The 19713-nt window shown below is 31.4% G+C and overlaps 3 protein-coding genes across 3 annotated transcripts; 2 read left to right on the top strand and 1 right to left on the bottom strand.

Moving 5' to 3' along the window:
* On the top strand, positions 1018-2927 carry LOC104771840 (magnesium-chelatase subunit ChlI-2, chloroplastic). Its single transcript, XM_010496446.2, has 3 exons — positions 1018-1247; positions 1376-1476; positions 1596-2927. The coding sequence occupies exons 1-3, from the start codon at positions 1139-1141 to the stop codon at positions 2646-2648; spliced, it is 1263 nt and encodes a 420-aa protein (XP_010494748.1). The 5' UTR covers positions 1018-1138; the 3' UTR covers positions 2649-2927.
* LOC104771839 (nudix hydrolase 11-like) lies at positions 2758-3743 on the bottom strand. The gene is made up of 4 exons (XM_010496444.2): positions 3477-3743; positions 3249-3391; positions 3054-3173; positions 2758-2964 (listed from the first exon to the last, which is right to left on the bottom strand). The coding sequence occupies exons 1-4, from the start codon at positions 3718-3720 to the stop codon at positions 2758-2760; spliced, it is 714 nt and encodes a 237-aa protein (XP_010494746.1). The 5' UTR covers positions 3721-3743.
* Positions 11883-14295, top strand: LOC104771841 (GDSL esterase/lipase At5g45950). The gene is made up of 5 exons (XM_010496447.2): positions 11883-12156; positions 12256-12383; positions 12494-12727; positions 13635-13881; positions 13974-14295. The coding sequence occupies exons 1-5, from the start codon at positions 11883-11885 to the stop codon at positions 14162-14164; spliced, it is 1074 nt and encodes a 357-aa protein (XP_010494749.1). The 3' UTR covers positions 14165-14295.

Genomic DNA, 19713 nt, shown 5'->3' on the forward strand with positions numbered 1-19713 from the left:
CTAGTTCTTTTTATTGTGTAATATTTGTTATGATTGAATTTGTTTATTTTTTTTAACATTGAATAAACATATACATGATTAAATTTTAATTATAATAAAATTTCATATTTAAAGTTCATAAATGATATATTTAAATTATATATAAAAAATAAAGAACCAAAATGTTAATAACTTATGAATAATATTTTTAGTAGGGCATAAAAAATATTTACATAAGAAACTAAATTTTAATTTAAATAATTCTGGGTATTTATGGTTCTAAATAACTTTTTATTAACACAAAAGATATAGAAGTTTACAGTTATATTAATTATTTATATTTTTACTTATCTACTCATAAAAATATTATATTAACAATATATATATATATATATATAACTTTGTTTATAAACCACAATTCTTTTCACCAATCAAACATTGTTTTGTACAGTTATTTTTATTATTAATTCATAACATACAATAATATACAAACATACTAATTATTAATAAATTTATTTATAATATATGTAATCCGCACCGCTTTTCCTTTTTTTACCATTCACACAATTACTACTGAACCGCAAATAGTTTTTTCACCAATCAAATATCATTCTGTACCGCTTATTTTATAGAAACCGCACTTGTTCCGCAAACCGCACGTACCACAGTTGAACCGTACCGCACTCTAAAACCGCTTTCCCTGTATAACCAAAACCGCGGTCACCATTCGGACCCTTAGTGACTATCATATTTTACAAACATTGCATAATGTAGAGGGTCTTAAATCTTTGTACCGGCTGACAGCAAAAGAGAGAGTAAAGGAGAGATTCTCAGGGTCTGAATGGTAACTGCGGTTTTGGTTGTGCAAGGAAAGCGGTATTGGTAGTTAGATAAGTGAGTGCGGTCTATTGGTTAACAGGTTGTTTCAAAAAACGCAACCATGTTTTTTTTTTCTTTTTTGAAAAACGCAAAATTTACAAAATTGACTTGAATGGTAACAAAACACGGATTTCAAAAAAAAACTTAAAAACCGCACTTATACCTGTCGCCATTCATAGCCTCAATCTACGAATCTCCCTCTCTCTATCTCCTTATCCAACACAAACAAAAACGAATTCTCAAAGATAAAAGAGACGAAATCAGAGAGGGCTCACTAGCAATGGCGTCTCTTCTCAGAGCATCATCTCCTTCTTCAATCTTAACTTGCCCTCGTCGTCTTTCTTCTCCTTCCTCATCATCTTCAATCTCCCCTGTCTTCTTTGGACCAGGTTCGAACCTTTTTTTAACCCTAAAGTACACATTTTTATCTACTCGTTACACAGAAAGTTCAATTTTTTCTCACAAGTGAAACACAATTGTAGGTTAGAAAATTGTTAAGAACTGTTTGTTTTTGCAGGGAAGTTTTGTGGAAGAATCCAATTAAAGCCTAAGAAGAACAGATCTCGTTACCATGTTTCTGTTATGAATGTCACCACAGAGATCAACTCTATTGAACAAGTATGAGTCTTATTTTTAACATTATGCTCATGTAATTGATCAAGAAACAGTAAAAAGCTTGAATCTTGAAATGATGTTTACGACCTAAAGATTGAATCTTTGAATGATTTTGGTTTTAGGAAAAGAAGTTTGATTCAAAGGAAAGTGCAAGGCCGGTTTATCCATTTGCTGCTATTGTAGGACAAGATGAGATGAAGCTATGCCTTTTGTTAAACGTGATTGACCCGAAGATAGGTGGTGTGATGATAATGGGAGATAGAGGAACCGGTAAATCAACGACCGTTAGATCGTTAGTTGATTTGCTTCCCGAGATCACTGTGGTTGCTGGTGATCCTTATAACTCAGACCCTAGAGATCCTGAGTTTATGGGAAAAGAAGTGAGAGAGAGAGTACAAAAGGGAGAACAGTTGCCTCTTATCGAAACCAAAATCAACATGGTTGATCTTCCTTTAGGTGCTACAGAAGATAGAGTTTGTGGAACAATTGATATCGAGAAAGCTTTAACCGAAGGTATCAAGGCGTTTGAGCCGGGGCTACTAGCTAAAGCCAATAGAGGGATACTATATGTAGACGAAGTTAATCTCTTGGATGATCATTTAGTTGATGTTCTTCTTGATTCTGCTGCTTCTGGTTGGAACACTGTTGAAAGAGAAGGGATTTCGATTTCTCACCCTGCTCGGTTTATCCTAATTGGTTCAGGGAATCCTGAAGAAGGAGAGCTTAGACCACAGCTTCTTGACCGTTTTGGTATGCATGCGCAAGTAGGGACGGTTAGAGATGCGGAGCTGAGAGTTAAGATTGTTGAAGAGAGAGCTCGTTTTGATAGTAACCCGAAGGAGTTTCGAGAATCTTATTTAGCAGAACAGCTGGAGCTTCAGGAGCAGATTACAACAGCAAGAAGCAATCTTTCTGCAGTTCAGATCGATCAAGATTTGAAAGTGAAGATCTCAAAGGTCTGCTCTGAGCTAGACGTTGACGGATTGAGAGGAGACATAGTGACAAACAGAGCAGCTAGAGCACTTGCGGCACTCAAAGGAAGAGATCAAGTTACTGCTGAAGATGTTGGTATCGTTATACCAAACTGCTTAAGACACAGACTCAGAAAAGATCCATTGGAGTCTATGGATTCTGGCATTCTCGTTACCGAGAAGTTCTATGAGGTCTTCAGCTAGAGTAAAGACAAATTCTTGAGAACACATTTAACATATGCTTCGACTCACTAAGAAGATTCGATTTGTATCCCTTATTACACATGAAAAGTTTTGTTTTTTTTTTCAAGAATCAATTGGGCTGATTCCAGAATCTTGGCTTCCGTTCTTGAAACTCTGGTAATCTCTGATAAACAATGGAGGCAACTCTGATGAGAATACCAGCAGTGAGTGCCCATATGATAAAGCTTATCTCTTTATCTTCGGAATAGTAATCAAAGTACTGAAGAAGATATTTATGTCCTTCATACTCTCGTTCCTCTGCTCGTCTGTTCTTGTCCTGTGTAAATCCCACAGAAGAGTCATTAAAGAGTAACGTTTTGCGATGGAGTTTAACCAGAAACAGGGGAAATTTTCAGTTTTAAGAACCTGAAGGAACATCTCTAAAGGAACATCAAAGATTTCGTCTACTTCAGCTGGATTTGGTAATGGTCTAAACGCTTTCTTATCGAGTAGAAATCCGATAACTGGTACAACAGACATTCCCTTCTGCAATATCCGATAGAACTATTAGATAACCAATTTAGTTACTTGCAACTTTAGATGTTTTGATGCAATTTTTACCTTGTTAACAAATGGTTCAAGAACAGAAATGATTGTAACAAGAGAAGGATCTAGATCGATTTCTTCACGAGCTTCTCTCAACGCAGTAGCTATATCATTTGAATCTTCTTCGTCTCTTTTTCCTCCAGGCAATGCTACTTCCCCTGTTTTTTATTTTTACTCAAGTTCCTCTGTTTCTGGTATAAAGATAAAAACTTTACTCTGAATTGACAGATATTTTGATTTTACCTGGATGAGAAGAGAGAGTAGAGGAGCGTTTGGTTAAGATTACGCGTAGCTCGTCTTTGTCTTCTCTTTGTTCTTGGTATAGACAAACTAAGACAGCTGAAGATTTTGCAGCCATATGAGGGAGAAGATGAGGTTTGTTGTTATTTTGAAACCGTTGGATCAGATTTTGCAACTCTGCAGAATCTGTTGTTGTTGAAGAAGACATATTTGAAACAGAGACTTTAACAGTTGAACTATGTTTCATCTTCTTGTTTTTTCAGATCTGAATAAAGCGACCTCGTTTTGGTAATAGATCCAGATCTTTATTTACAACGAAAGAAGACTCAGATTTGTTAGGGAGTGGACAACAAATAATTAGTAAGATAAAAGAAAATTTATTTAGAGAAATAGGAAACAAAAAAAAAAAGTGAATTGCGCAGTTAACCTAACCACATCAGTTACTGATCTCATTCATTTTACTTTTTACAAAGAGATTCATCAAAAGTGTTTACTATTTTAACAAATTTTGCCTGTTGAAAACGCTTTTAATTGTCTTTTACTAGACATCAGTTTTTGGAACTGAGATCACAACATTACCCTTGATATACGAGTTCGACCTCGGAAAAGTGGCCGCCAAGTAAAGCCTCTTGTGATCGCCGGTGCTAGCAGTGAATCACTTGTTTCCAGTGGTAAATTTCCGGATCCGATGAACAAGGCCTGGGCAAAATACCTGAATCCGAAGATCCGATCCAAATCCAATCTGAAAACCCAACCTGAGCCCATATCTTAAATTTTAAAATATCCAACGGATAACTATATTTCTAAATCTAAATCCTAATTTGATCCATACCCGAAATATCCCATTTAAACCCGACCTGAACCTGAAAATCTATAAATATCCGACTAGGTTCTATATATACATCCAAATCCAAAACTTCAAAATATTCGATCCAAACCCGAATGGATATCCGAACGTCCAGGCCTAATTATTATTCTAATCTCCAATTCTAAGTCACCCATATTTTTCTCTATTTTGTAAGTTCAAAAAAATTATTACCTTTTTTTTTTTGGTCAAAGCATATATTAAAATTAATCAAGTGTTACAAGAAGAAGAGACATCAGTGCCTCTTTAGCTGCCTTATTGGCTCGAAAGTTCTTTTCTCGTTTTACAAAGATGAATTCACAAACTATGAAATCGAGAGATAGAGCAAGGATGTCGTGTTGAATCCCATGGAATTCTTTCGACTGGGACTCCGAATTTAGTGCTTTGATCAACTGCTGTGAATCTGAAGCAAAAGAAATTTTCTGGAAACCAAGCTCTCGAGCATGTCGAAGAGCACGAAACAAGGCCAAAGCTTCCGCCACTAGGGGATAACTCACATTCGTTGCCACCGCTTTGAACCAAATAAAACGTTACCCTGAATCTGATATTACAGGCAAATATTTTAACCGATTTGAACCAAATAAAACTGAAATCTATGCACAAACCATTCAACCGTTTGGTTTGAAATGGAACCAAACCAATAATCAGATTGGCGTCTTTTCAAGAGAATGAATACATAGTATTCTGAACAGGTTTAGTTTAATTTTGGAAATGCCATCAAGTAGTACTTTCTACTAATAAGGTGGTCAACGCTATTGTGAAAAGTGTAGATGAAATTTTTGAATCATATTCGACTTTTTAGAGGGTTTTCTTGGCTTCACTATATACTAAGTGCATGTTGAAGAATAAATTTGTGGTTTTTGGTGTTACTTGTTGTAAAATACCTTTCTAAGATTGAAGAACTTCAATGATTGAAAAGAAGAGAATTCTCCGTCTCTAGTTTTTGTTTTTAAGGAATATGATTATTTTTGTTATGAGTTTTGTATTTATTAATAATCATATATATAAACATTTTTGAAAAGTACAAAAAAACACAAGTTTAACCAATAAGAAAAAAGCATTCGGATCTAATTAGATAAAAAGGATTTTTATCCAACTTTCATGGTTGGTATGGAATTATACGGAAATGATATGGAGGATATATGTGTTATTTGTTTCAAACTATTTGTTGATACTATCGGATGGAAAAGAAGGAAGAAAAAAAAAAGAAGATTAATGATTGACAATTGATAGTTTAGTGTGGAAGACTTTGGTTTTTTTTTTTTTTTTTTTTCATTTTTTGTACTTTGTTTTAGTAAAGGTTTTTTTTTTAAGACTTTGTTTCTAGGGTGAATTAGTGTACTAACCAAAATTGAAAATATATTTAAGAATATAGCACATTAATTCAAAAAATTAAGTATATGACATAAGGGGTAGGAAAAATTACCAATGGGGAAGGGTGTTGATGGTTTGAAGCAGGTGGTGGTGGAGGGTGGCCGCCGGAGGTGGTGGTCGGAGTTGGTGACTGGCGGTGGTGACCGGAGGTGGTTTCCGGTGGCGGTGGCCGGAGGTGGATTCCAGCGGTAGTGGCCAGAGGTGTTTGCCGGCGGCGGTTGCCGGTGGTGGTTTCTGGGTGGTGGCCGGAGGGTTTTTCCGGCTAATGATGGCCAGAGGTGGTAGCTGTCGGTGGTCGCCAGAGGTGATGGCCGCCAGTGATTGCTGGAGATGGTGGCCGGCAGTGGGGCAGGAGGTGGTGGTAGGGAGTGGTGGTGGTAGAGGGTGATATGAGGAGGTTAATCTTGTAATTATTATAGAAAATACACACTATATCACCTTTATATGGTTAGTATAATTACTGAATGAATTATAATTTTTTTTGGATTATAAAGTGCAATTTCTCTTGTTTCTAACTTCGGATGATTGATCTGTTTTAACTTCTTTTACCTGACTTTATGCTTAGGTCTTTTCTAAATAAATAAGTTTATATCTCCATGTTACTTAAAATATACTATATATACTAGGTACCAACTTGTACTATGTGCAGGATAAATTGATTTAAATAAAATATTATAGTAAAATTATTATTTGAGATTTAAGATTCTTTGTGTAAAACAAATATGTAAGTAAAGTTTATTTTTCGTTTATTCAAATTTGCATTTACTTTTTGTAAAATAAGTTTTACCCATGAAATATTTGAATTTGAAAAAAAATTTAAGTTGATGTAGAAAGTTTTGATATCTTTTTGTGTTTCTAAAAATCAAATTCACATATTTTACATTTCACATTATTATCTACGTCACTATACAATTAAATAGATAAAACAATATTTTTTTGACTAATCGGTTTAATTTAAACTAATCCTATGTTTAAAAAATGTAATGAGAAAAATGTATAAAAGTGGTAAATAAATGAATAATTTTTTTATTGTTTGTGAAATTTAATTTATTTCTAATAATTAAATATGTTATAAAATTGATAATTAAATATATTTTTGGATTTTAATTGCTGATTAAATCTTTGATTTTTAAAAACTAATAGAAAAAAATATTGCATTATATTTGTCAATGACATATTTATTAAAAAAGACACAAGAGCTATGTGAGTGTGACATATCAGCTTTTTGTGTTCCGTTTTTTCTTATGCCGAAACCTTATTTTATTTGTCGTTTTCGTTTTTCAATATATTTTTAGCAGAAAATTATCTCATTTACTCTTTATTAAATTAATAAACTATTAAATACTTTAGAATTCTAATAGCCGAGTAAGGATAAAATCTATTTATCTGATTTTTTAATCTGTTTGAAATAACCTTGAATGCAGTGTTCAAGAAAGCGCTAGGCGGTACTGGGCGGTGACCCAGCGCCTAGCGCCTAGAATGCCTAATCGGGGCCTAGACGGTTTTTAGGCGGTTTAGGCGTTTACAACATAAAACATTATATATATAAAATTATGTACAAATATATGTTAGAAAAATAAAAAAATTATAAATTATAAACAGAATTAACAAAAATACATTTATTTAAGTTATATTAACAACATATAAACATTTATAATTACGTATACAAATATAAAACTTAATAATTTAAATCTATATAGTTAAAAATCAAAAATAAATATTAAAATTCAATTAATGTAATTTTAAGCGGTTTAGGCGGTCATCTAGGCATCTACTGAGCGCCTAGCGCCTAGACGGCGCCTAGGCGGCCGTCTAGACCGCTTTCTTGAACACTGCTTGAATGACAAGTAAAAGAAAGAGGGAGAATTTGTTTTGTGTTTTGTTAGTTGACTTGTATTTTCCAAAGCGAAGTAGGCACTGAATTGAGCTAACTCGAACTAGTTCTGATTTGAGTTCAGTTAGAATTTATAAAAACAGAATTAAATGAACTGAAACGAAAAATAGACTAAGATGTTCACCTCTAACTGATAAATTTTAAAACATTAACATCTACCATTAAATGATAATATTCAAGACAGTAACATTTCTCAGCTTGTCTCTTTCTAGAATTGTAAAAGCACCTACTATGTTGTATTTAATAGACAGTATCTATATATCAATATATAAGCATTGTTTATCATTTATTTAAACTTCAATAAATCAATAGAATATCAGAGTCTTATGAATTTCTTGTCAACAGCATAAATTAAACTTAAATTTGATGCTAACACAACAATGCTACTATCATTGTTAATTTATATAAGTTTTACAATACTTTTCAGCTAATGATTAAAATATTCTTGGTCCTGATTTATATTTAGATACTAATGTTGTATATAAAATAAATTAAAATATGTTGTTCTACTGATTTACAATGATTTTCTATTTGGTTTTTTGTATATCTCTTGCTTTCTCACGATCCACTTCTGTAATAATTTAGTACTACAAATTAACACGAGTGAGACTAGTCATTGGATCGTGTGAAAGAAAGAGTTATTGTATACAAAAGTGGGTGATGTGTCTAATAAATATAGGTCACACAACCACCTAATCTTACAAATCATTCTACTATCTCTATTTAAATTTACAAAGCAATTAATGTCACCTGCATTTTCTTATCTTTTTTGTTTTAATATTCTCCTCCAACTAAATTCTTGAATTTTGCCAATTCTTGGTTCATACTTCATAGACTTGTCTAGTAAAGGTTGGGATTTATCATAATAATGGACTCATGCATGAATTCCCTATTTAATACATAATGGACTGGTCGAGTGGACTAGACCGAAGCTTAGAACACACAAAACTATGTATATCGTTTGATAGTTCATTTAGAAAATTATCTTCTGCTATTGTTTTATTATATCCAAAAGTATATATTTTCTTTCTTTTGAACCTTTCATATATTTTTCTCGAGTAGTTGAAAAAATAAGAAATGATATCCAATTATGTCCGGAAACTGCATTAAATATATTGACCCGACCAGTGTGTATATGTATAGACGACACACATTAATAGTTGGAAAAAATACTATAATAATTAGTACTTATACTTAATACTCCGGCAAGGATATATGACCATTTTCTAACTGTTATGTTCGCAAAATTTAGGTGACCTAAACTATTTGGAAACTCTCATCATCTCATGTCACCAACAAAGTCAATGTCAACGTCCTTTTTTTTGTTAATGCTTTTTCCTTTTAACATTTTGGTATTAACAGTACTCTCATTATATACTTTAATTTACTTGTTTGTTGAATTAGTCATTAAAGTTTCGAGAGACGTATATATTTTCATGTTTAAACTCTTTTACGCAGTAGCTAATATAGTTTTGCTGAAATATCAGCTACGAAAAGAAAGAAAAAACTAAGGCTAAAAATTAAAACTTCCATAACTACAATATAATAGTATATCGAATTAAACAGAAGCAACTTGAAAAAATCTGGATACAAGTAATTAATATGGAAGAAGATCATTTTTTTGTATTCTTTTAGTAAATTAATTAAGAAAGCCCTTTAACAAAAAAATATGGAAGAAGATAGACAATAATAGTATAATATATATATATATATATATATAAAAGTGAGATATAGAAATTGTTTATCAATTATAATCGTTTTTTATATCGACTGTTAATTGTCGAATACAATGAACAATAGTTCGTTTCTATAGAAATAAAATTAACCACAACACATAATCACATATAAAGGACAATTGAACTTAACGACCATCAACATTGATATAATTATATTAGGTAATTGATTATTCCCTTTAACAGAGAAATTAGGTTCATATATGGTTATTGAACATGACTTTTAAAAAGAAAACAATAAAGAATGATATTTCTCTTAGTTTTTTTGCCAATCTATAAATAAAATGTTATATATATTTATATATAATAGTATCAATTATCAAATTATTTACAATGGCATGTTATATTATTAAAATAAAAGAAAATTTCAAAAATACCCTTTCTTTTAAATTTTACCAAAAAAAACCACTAAAAATTTGTAAATTTTTAAAATTTGTGCGTAAGCTTATAAATATATACACAAATTACCTTTATATGTGTCTAAATTTTTTTATATACTTTATAAATACTATATAAATACTTTTTAAAAACCTTTTAAAAACTGTTTAAAATCTTTTAAAAACCTTGTAAATATTTTTAAAACCTTGTAAAAACCTTTTATAATATTTTAAAACTTTATAAATATTTGGATCGAGTCTAGATGTAGTAGTTATTATCTAGAAATACCATGTGAACTATATAAAACTTTATAATTTTTCATATTTAAAAAGGAGTATTTTTAAAACTGTATAGATAAAAGCAGTATTTTTGAAAAGGGAAAAATATCAAAAAAATCCCCAACTTTCAAATTTGGGACGTTTTAATCACCAACTTTCAAGATGTCATTTTAATCACAAAATTTTCGTTGACTTGACCATAAAATAGCAAAGTTTTGTTGACCTCACCGTTTTAGGTACGTCTTTTATTCTCTGTTAAAGATCTAAAAAACAGAGTAAATTACAGGTTATCTGCTACCGATTAGCATAAACAACCACATTTTTAACACTAAAAACAATATCGTTTACCACATTGAAGATACTAAATCCCCAAATCAATTCCAATTTCACAAATATATAACCCTAGAAAGAAAACCCTAAATTCTCTCTACACCATCGATGGCACACCACACTTACTGAAAGCTTGAACTTAAACTCATCGGAATAGAGAGATGGCAGAAGATATTTTGGTATTATAGAGAGAATTTGAGGTTTTTTTATAGGATTAGGGATTTAATAAACGTCGTGCCTAAAATGGCGATGTCAACAGAACTTTACTATTTTATGGTCAAATCAAAGGAAATTTTGTGATTAAAATGGCATCTTGAAAGTTGGTGATTAAAACGTCCCAAATTTAAAATTTGGGGATTTTTTTTGACATTTTTTCCTTTTTGAAAAGGGATACACCAAAAAAGATATTTCTCAAAAATTCTCTTAAAATAATTGCACTTGCACTCCAGTTACATGTTTATTGCAAATGAAAAAGTTATAATTTGCTTTAAAAAGTCAATTTCTCAATATGATTACATATCTACCAAATGATCTGATTTGTGATTTACATATTTAACAAATCAGCCATAAATGTGTTGGACACCGATGCCTCTGGCTACATGTTAGAGACTGACACATTACCTCTTGGTCACTATCCAAAAAAATATGAATACATAAAGAATTGGCTAAGATCTTATATTGATGTATAACTATTTGATGTATAAGTTTGTTTAATCAGTGAACGTTTAAACCGTGAATATAAAAGAGATGGTTTAATGGTTACCAGATTAAGATGTTAATTAATTATGTATCTTTATTTCCATCAAGGCCAAAATGGCGGTGTTAATTACTCCACCGCAATGTACACGACATTTATGCCTACTTTACTTAAACGATAGATAAGGTGGATACATATATAGAACCCTCAAAACTAAACTTATTGTAAAACAAAGAATAATTGTGGGCTTCATGTTTAAATATGTTATAAATTTTGCATTTTCTTCTATTTGTAAAGACGGTGGTCAACTTATCACATATATATATGCTGATTATAACTTTCTAAATTTGGGAGGTTAGTATGAAATTTAGTTGAGCAGGTACGATTCAAATATACAGTGACAAAACAATTGTAGTTGTACTGCATGCCAAACGAAAACTCAATTATATGACTTCATTTTATACATACATTAGTTAAAATTTGGGATTCATATCTAAAGAGGGAAGTACGGGGTTGGAGTATTATTTTGACAAATATAAGTAAAATATTATAAACCTTATATATATATATATATATATATATATAAGATACCAAAAATAGGTGAGACAGTGAGAGACAAGAAAATCATAAAGATATGATTATATCATAACATAAAATTAACCAAGATCTCAAATTGAATTTCTCTGTTGGCCACATTACTTTTTATGTCTCAACCAACAACATTACGCCAAGCTGTCAAAAAAACTCCCTCTATATATAACAGCATCCTTAACACAGACCATATATGACATTTCAATTCTCTCAAAAGAAACTTTCTAAATAAAATTAGAAAAGTCTCACGTCCTTCTCTTTCTATTAAAATGTTGATTGTTGCGTTTGTAACTCTTTTGGTGGCGGGAGCTTTACAGCCGTTACCTTCAGTGGTGGCTTTGGACGTTCATCTCCTTCGGCAGCTAGCCGCGAAGCACAATGTGACATCTATACTTGTGTTTGGAGATTCTAGTGTCGATCCAGGAAACAATAATTTCATTAAGACCGATTTGAAAGGGAATTTTCCGCCTTATGGTGGAAATTTCATCAACCATAAACCCACTGGCAGACTATGCGATGGATTACTCGCTCCCGATTTCATCGGTATGCTTTATATTATTGTAAGAAATTAAATTTCGACATGTTAATCAAAGCTTTACTTATGAACATACTAAAGTATATATCTGTTTTATTTTTCCCCAGCGGAGGCCATGGGTCATCCTCCCATACCGGCTTTTCTTGATCCAACCTTAACCCAAGCTGATCTAACTCGCGGTGCAAGTTTTGCCTCTGCTGGTTCTGGCTATGACGATCTCACGGCTAATATATCCGTAAGCCTATATACAAGTCTTTTTTTACCTTCTAATAAAAACAAAAGTTGAAATTCTCTTTACACACGTAAAACCGAACTAAAGTTTAACTATTTTGTTGGTTTGAACAGAACGTGTGGAGTTTCACAACGCAAGCCAATTACTTTTTGCATTACAAGATTCATCTGACTAAATTGGTCGGTCCATTAGAGAGCTCAAAACTGATAAATAATGCGATATTTCTTATGAGTATGGGATCAAATGACTTTCTTCAAAATTACTTAGTCGATTTTACTCGACAAAAGCAATACACGGTTGAACAATACGTCGAGTTTCTCTCCCGTCGTATGCTTTACGACGCCAAGGTATGTTTACGTCTCCACTAAACTCGTGTTACTTTACGTATGCATTAATTATGATGTCTATATACGATATATCTTACATAGTCAATATACATGTTTCTTTTCTTTTTGTGAAGAAAGCCGAGTACATTTTTTTAACTATTGCATGGATTTATTGATTTGTATGTAAGAACGTGTCTGTGTCTGAAATTAATATTAGCTGCTGAAATAAATGCGTATGTAGTTGTAGTGGAATTGAGTAATTCTACAAATATCTTAGTATGTACGTGTATATGTTGTAGGTCCTCATAGTTAATCAGAAATAAATAAAAAAGTCATAAATTACGGAAAAAGAAAAAAATAGAGGAACAGTGTAGAAAGAAAATTATACGAATTCTATCTGGTTGTTGTGAGAATTAAATTTCAATACAATAATTTCTACCCTACAATGATAGTATGAATTTTTGACTTGTTCATGTCGGGTCTCTGGAACATGTTCATGGATCACAATAAATTTTGTTAGTTAAAAAAAATAATTTCAGAACCACAATGGTCATGGTCATCAACTTAATTTGTCCCATTTATTGGGAAACATTAGACCAGTAGAGTGTCCAGTGAGATTTTATTTTTTACTACATGTATAATGTTCATTGGAGAAATTAGTTTGCGAAACCAGAAAAGCGTAGATTCAGACTTAGTCCACCTTCAATAGTTTGAAATATATTTCAAACTATTACAGTATACTTTATTTATTAATTGAATTAAGTTTGGGTTAATTTGGTATATCGAGTCAATATAGATATTTTATAAGCTATGATAAACACATATACATATACTAAAAAGGATACGAATTGCATGTTAGTATTATCGAAAGAAAGAAGATTCATATATAGCTTCTTTTGAGCTTTCTTGTTATTATTTAATTTTACAGATGTTGCATAAGCTTGGAGCTAGGAGGCTGGTGGTGGTGGGAGTTCCTCCCATGGGATGTATGCCCTTAATTAAATATCTAAAAGGCCAAAAAACTTGTGTAGATCAACTAAACCAAGTCGCTTTCTCCTTTAACTCCAAAATCATCAAGAATCTGGAGCTTCTCCAGTCTAAAATCGGTTTGAAAACCATCTACGTTGATGCTTATTCGACCATCCAAGAAGCCATCAAAAATCCAACAAAATTTGGTGAGAATTTATATCACTTTGCTTTAAAAGTTAAAACACAACTTTGATATACGTACGGTTTAATTTATGTTCTTTTTGGTTTTAATTTATAGGTTTTGTCGAGGCTTCGAAAGGCTGTTGTGGAACAGGTACATACGAATATGGAGAGACATGCAAAGATATGCCAGTATGCAAAGAGTCTACCAAATATGTTTTTTGGGACGCAGTCCATCCAACACAAAGAATGTATCAAATAATTGTCAAGAAGGCAATTGCATCCATCGGTGAAGAGTTCCTTGTTTAGAATATACTTTATGTTCGTATTACTATTATGATTTATGTAAAATTCGAGTATGCAACTGCAAAAGATTTAAAATGTTATATTTAATGGTTCAAACATTCTAGTCTGAATAAGTAGAAGAAATATTACACTAATATACCGATAGAAAATGAAAACTCTTTCTTTATTAGATTTATAACTTAACGATTTATTTAGTACTACAATTCTATCAGTACATATTACAATTACTGTAAAAAAATAAAATAAGAGAACAAAAATAAAGTTCATTAAAATAAGCAAAACTTTAAAACAAGGTTGAAGGATCTGAAGTTCTTGCTTGTTTATTACAACACTAGGATATATCCCGTGCTTAAAGCACGGGTCAATATTTTTAAAAAGTTTATAATATAATAATAATAATTATTGTTTTATTTAAAAAAAATATTTTGTTTGAGATAATATTTATTTTGAATTGTTATGTAAATCTATTAGTCTATTTGAATACTTATTATTTTAGAATATTATAGTATTTTATTTTTGATGTATTATTACATTTTTATATTGTTTATTTGTTGTATTTGCATCATTATTTTATGAAATATAAAATAGTAATTTTAATATTATAATTGTGAGCAAATAAAAAATATTAAATTATCATTTATATAAATTTAGTTTTACCAACCCGCCAATGTAAAATTAAAACACACATTTTCATACATTGAGTAATATTTTTTCGTTTTTAAAAATTTAAATCACAACATATGCAGAAAAAAATATGCATTTTATTAATTATAAGTATTATATGAAAATTTCAAACAATTTGTAAATAAAATAAAATAAAGATGATAGGAGAATCATAATTTAGTTATTAAAAATAATTGTATTGTATACTTGGATACAAAATCTTAGTTTTTAAAATTCTGATTGGTTTATTTATATTTTTTTAAAAATAATTAGTAATTTCGTCCATAATTTATTAGAGAGAGAAAATATTTTTTTAAATTTTTTAATATTTGATTTGTGAGTGTTTTTTATTTTTAATTAATTATATTTATTTAAGTTAGTTAATTAAGCTTAATTAATTTTTTCTAATGGCAATTGAATGTAATTTTTTACACATTTTAAGGTTAGTTTCATATTTGTACTTCTCAATTAATATAGTAGGATACTTCCTCGGTTCCTCCTTTTCTAATTAGTTATCGTTCTAGAGCTTTTAATATAAATTAAGAAAATAAATAAATATTCTTTATGTCTATTACTAAAATTCTAAAAAATTTAATATTTTATTCATTCAATAATAGACAAATGAGATAATTTTTTACTAAAAATGACATTAGAAAACGAAAACAACAACTAAACTGAAAAAGAAAATTAAGCTTTAAATGACAATTATTTTAAAGGGGGTATAGAATTCTACTTTATAAAGAATAGATTTAAACTAAACTAAATATCTTAAATCACACAATCATCAACGCTTGGTAACCAATGATTTGGTTTGGTTTGCTAGAACAAAGAAACTCGAACTTGTAACGACCCGTCCGCCACTTCGTAGTGGTGTCCCATGTCCAATCCCAATCCATGGGTCCACCTTTTTTAATGGGCTTCACGTCTTCTCACTAGGCCCGTGAGCCTACCAAAATCTGAAAGCCGGTTTGCTACGTCAGGGAGGTTTTAAAGACTTGCTATCATCCCTACAAATTACCACATGATATTTCCTGTGTTTTTGTCCTCACTTGCACAGTTCCGACAGTCACTTCCCGGAAGGTCACCCATCCTAAGAATACTCCATCATAAGCACGTTTAACTTTAGAGTTCTCTCATGACCTTTGACCGAAAAGATAAGTGCACTTTAGTAACATAGGTGGCCAAATCAATTATTTTAAGCCTCTCCGCAAACCGGGATGTCACAATTCACCCACACTAACAGATCGCAATGTCCTCGTTGCGCACCAAGATCGTCACCCCCGATGGTGTGAGCCCACTCGACTCCACACACGACTAGGTTCAGTTCTGATACCACTTTAACGCCCCGACCGCCACCTCTTAGTGGGCCCCATGTCCAATCTCAGTCCATGGGTCCACCTTCCTTAGTAGACCTCACGTCCTCTCACTAATCCCGTGAGCCCATCCATATCCGAAGACCGGTTTTCTACGTCCGGGAGGTTTTAAAGACTTGTTACCATCCCTACAAATCACCAAATGATATTTCCCCGTGTTTTTGTCTTCACTCGCACAGTTTCGACAGTCACTTCCCGGAAGGTCACCTATATTAAGACTACTCCAGCATAAACACGCTTTTAATTCTAGAGTTCTCTCAGGACCTTTGAACGAAAAGATAAGTGCAATTTGGTGACATAGATGGCCAAATCAATTCTTTTAAACCTCTCCGTAAATTGGGGTGTCACAGGACCACTTTTGAATTGCATTTGGTTTGATCCGCCAGCAAAAATATAAGAAAATAATAGATAAATATTTAGAATAATAAAAATATAAAGATTTAAGTATAAGTTTGAGACATCAAAACAAAAATCGATGAATATTGATTAAAAACCACATTAGAGAACGTAATAACACTACTACATTTGATTTTTTTTTAATTAACTATTATGATTTTCATATTGTTTAATTAAATTATTGCTATTTTGCGTTTATCTATTTTAGTTTTTATGTTCTCAACTTAAAACTTAAATGTTTCTTTTTTTTGTTTTTTTTCTTTTTCATTTTTTTTTAATTTTGGCTTTTTGCTTTTGTTTTAATTATAATTTGCATATATATATATATATATATACATGTATATATATATATATATATATATATATATATTTAAATTCCTTTAAAAGTATTATATAGTAGAGTCGCTTACGTTCGTGTGAAACCAACACATGAAAATGAAGAGTACTAATAAAAAAATTAAAGATTCAAAAAAAAAACTAAAGATATCATATGTAAATATATATATATATATATATGTCATTTTTTAGGTTTGGTGCATGCATCACTTATAACGTATATACGTGAAAAAAGAATAAATGGAAGTAATTTCTCAATTAATAACGATATACTGATAGAATATTCGTAAGTAAATCATAAGTCAGTAAATACAACATATTTTAGAAAATAATGATTTGGTTTAAAAAATAGTTATATTGAAATGATATAAACTATATCACTAAAATTTCTAAATGAAGAAATTATTTCGATCATATTAAAAAATATATTGTATATAACAATCTGTTTTTTATATGGTGTAATACCAGTGAACCGAATTGTGGACATTCGGTAAGGGCGTCGATCGACACCTTATGCGGATGGGTCAAACCGGTTTGATTTTAATTCTCAGATTTGCGTAGTTTGTTTAGGAGATCCCTAAGACTCGAGTTATAAGCGAGAACACGACTTCCTTCCCTTCCTTTTAGCCGTTTTTCATCAGTTCTCTACACAGAAAGAAGAGAACAAAAGTCTCTGTGAGTGTCCTTGAGGTTTTGGATGTTTTTTTATCTCTGTTGGTGAATTTCTTCTTGGAGAGTAGGATTCAAGGCTAGGGACATGGTGGGAAGGTTGTTGTGGTGTTAGCTTTGTCGTTTGGGCTTAGATCTCTTTATTTTGGCTAAGGTGAGTGCATGACCATGGCATATCTAAGCTAAGATCTCTGTTTCTGTGACTTTGTGTGTTATGTGATTGTTTTCTTTTGAGTTCTATGCGTTTTTCGTGGCCCCTGAGACTTGGATTCGCTCATGAGATCGTGTGGGACAAATTAGAGAAGTTTGGAGGCGAGATTCGGAATTTCTGATCCAGAAGAAGCGATGCTCTACATGAGTGTCGATCGACACAAGGAGTGTGTCGGTCGACACCAATGCGAAGACGGCGAGAGAAATCTACGATTATCGATCGACGCCATGTGGAGGTGTTGGTCGATGCAATTAGGAATTTCGGGGAATATCTGACACCAAGAGACTGCATCGATCGACAAAGGGTGTGCGTCAATCGATATAACCTTCGTCAGGTGTCAGTGTCGATTGACACCAACCTTCAGCAGTGGCTGATGATGTGTTTGCTCTGTATATTGCCTGGTCTGTTTTATTGTTTGTTGATTGTGGCATGAAAGATCTTATCGCTTGTGTGTATAGTCCAATAGATGGGAGGATTGCCTCACTAAGTATTTTTGGTAATACTTACACCTCTTTTTGTGTTGTGGCGCAGGTAAAGGAAAAGTGTGATCGTAGAATCAAAGCTATAAAGAAGAGGATGTTCTAGAGGCTCGGTTATTTGCTTTGTGCTTATTATAGGATTTATGCTTTGGAATTGCTATTGGTTATTTGCTATTCATTTTATTTGTTTAATGACATGAGTTATGTTGGTTATGTTATCCGCTGTTGTTTGATTGTGGTTAGGTTGCTAGTGAGTATGGAATCGCTAGATAATAGAATATTTAAAATAAATAAAAAACAGGCCAGGTTGTTTTATACGGCATTGTTTTTTTTGTTTGTCTGTTTTTTATTTTGTTTTTGTTGGTGTGTCACTACAAGAAATATGCGTATTCTTAGCACACGAAAAACGCTATTATATCGTTTTAATAGCAATTTCGTAAAGGCTGTCTTTGCCGGAGCTATCTTAGAGGGGACACATACAATAGCGTTTTTTTCCTATGCTATTATTTGTATCTCTGTAATAGCATTATGTTATTGTTATATTAAAATTATTAGTAACGTTTTTTATGTACCATATTATAATTAATAGTAGCAAAATATTTGTACTATGGTTTTGTCAACTATAGATATGTATTGTTGATATAATTATTTTATTCTAGCACAAAATTTACATTGTAATTCAGTTTAATAAATTATGAATTTATTAAAAAAATATATCTTCTTATAATTAAAAGAGAAGTACATTTTAAAAAATGTCTAAAATGTTGGTTTTATTTACAGCAATTGCCACTCAATAGAACATTAAGGAGAATGTTAATTGAAATTAAAAAGGGTAAAGTTGAGATTAACAATTTTAATTAAAAAATCCAACCCGTTTAGAGAAGATTCGCGTGCTTGTGTAGGATCTTTAAGCGCGTTATCAATTTTTCTTTCTTTCATCATCTCCATTGAATCTCTTTGGATAATTGCTTCTTCAGTCGGTAAACAATAAAACAGATCTTTAATTTGAATTATTAAATCAGTCATGATGTGTTCGATGGAGTTATTATTTATATATCATGACAATTTAAAACTCAAAATCTTTACAAAAAAACATATCTTTGTTCTTAACATAGAAATCAATAATTAAGTTTTGGATCTAACATATTTTGTATAGAAAATAGAGATAATAAGAAGAACATATGAAAATCAGGACTTAGGTTTCGGTTTTTACAGAGATCGATTGAGGAAGAAGACGAAGGTAATATTGTCATTTTACCATATATAAAACAAAACAAAATTGAAGTTAAATGTGTGATAGTTGTGTTCGAACTCAACACCTACGACTATCAAAACAACAACCCTTGAGCCAGTAGACTATGATACATTAGTAGAATTACTCTCAATATCTAAAACTATATACTACGCGTTAAACTATATTATTTT

The sequence above is a fragment of the Camelina sativa genome, chromosome 20 (genome assembly GCF_000633955.1).
Source record: "Camelina sativa cultivar DH55 chromosome 20, Cs, whole genome shotgun sequence".
Taxonomy (NCBI): Eukaryota; Viridiplantae; Streptophyta; class Magnoliopsida; order Brassicales; family Brassicaceae; genus Camelina; species Camelina sativa.

What these genes read in the sequence shown, in the direction of transcription:
- LOC104771839 (XM_010496444.2), bottom strand. Translation starts at nt 3,720, where the DNA reads ATGAAACATAGTTCAACTGTTAAAGTCTCTGTTTCAAATATGTCTTCT. An exon ending in TACTCTCTCTTCTCATCCAG is followed by an intron (nt 3,392 to 3,476) that starts GTAAAATCAAAA and finishes AATAAAAAACAG; the next exon opens with GGGAAGTAGCATTGCCTGGA. An exon ending in TTGAACCATTTGTTAACAAG is followed by an intron (nt 3,174 to 3,248) that starts GTAAAAATTGCA and finishes CGGATATTGCAG; the next exon opens with AAGGGAATGTCTGTTGTACC.
- LOC104771840 (XM_010496446.2), top strand. Translation starts at nt 1,139, where the DNA reads ATGGCGTCTCTTCTCAGAGCATCATCTCCTTCTTCAATCTTAACTTGC. An exon ending in CCCTGTCTTCTTTGGACCAG is followed by an intron (nt 1,248 to 1,375) that starts GTTCGAACCTTT and finishes TTGTTTTTGCAG; the next exon opens with GGAAGTTTTGTGGAAGAATC. An exon ending in AGATCAACTCTATTGAACAA is followed by an intron (nt 1,477 to 1,595) that starts GTATGAGTCTTA and finishes TTTTGGTTTTAG; the next exon opens with GAAAAGAAGTTTGATTCAAA.
- LOC104771841 (XM_010496447.2), top strand. Translation starts at nt 11,883, where the DNA reads ATGTTGATTGTTGCGTTTGTAACTCTTTTGGTGGCGGGAGCTTTACAG. An exon ending in ACTCGCTCCCGATTTCATCG is followed by an intron (nt 12,157 to 12,255) that starts GTATGCTTTATA and finishes ATTTTTCCCCAG; the next exon opens with CGGAGGCCATGGGTCATCCT. An exon ending in CAAAAATCCAACAAAATTTG is followed by an intron (nt 13,882 to 13,973) that starts GTGAGAATTTAT and finishes TTTAATTTATAG; the next exon opens with GTTTTGTCGAGGCTTCGAAA.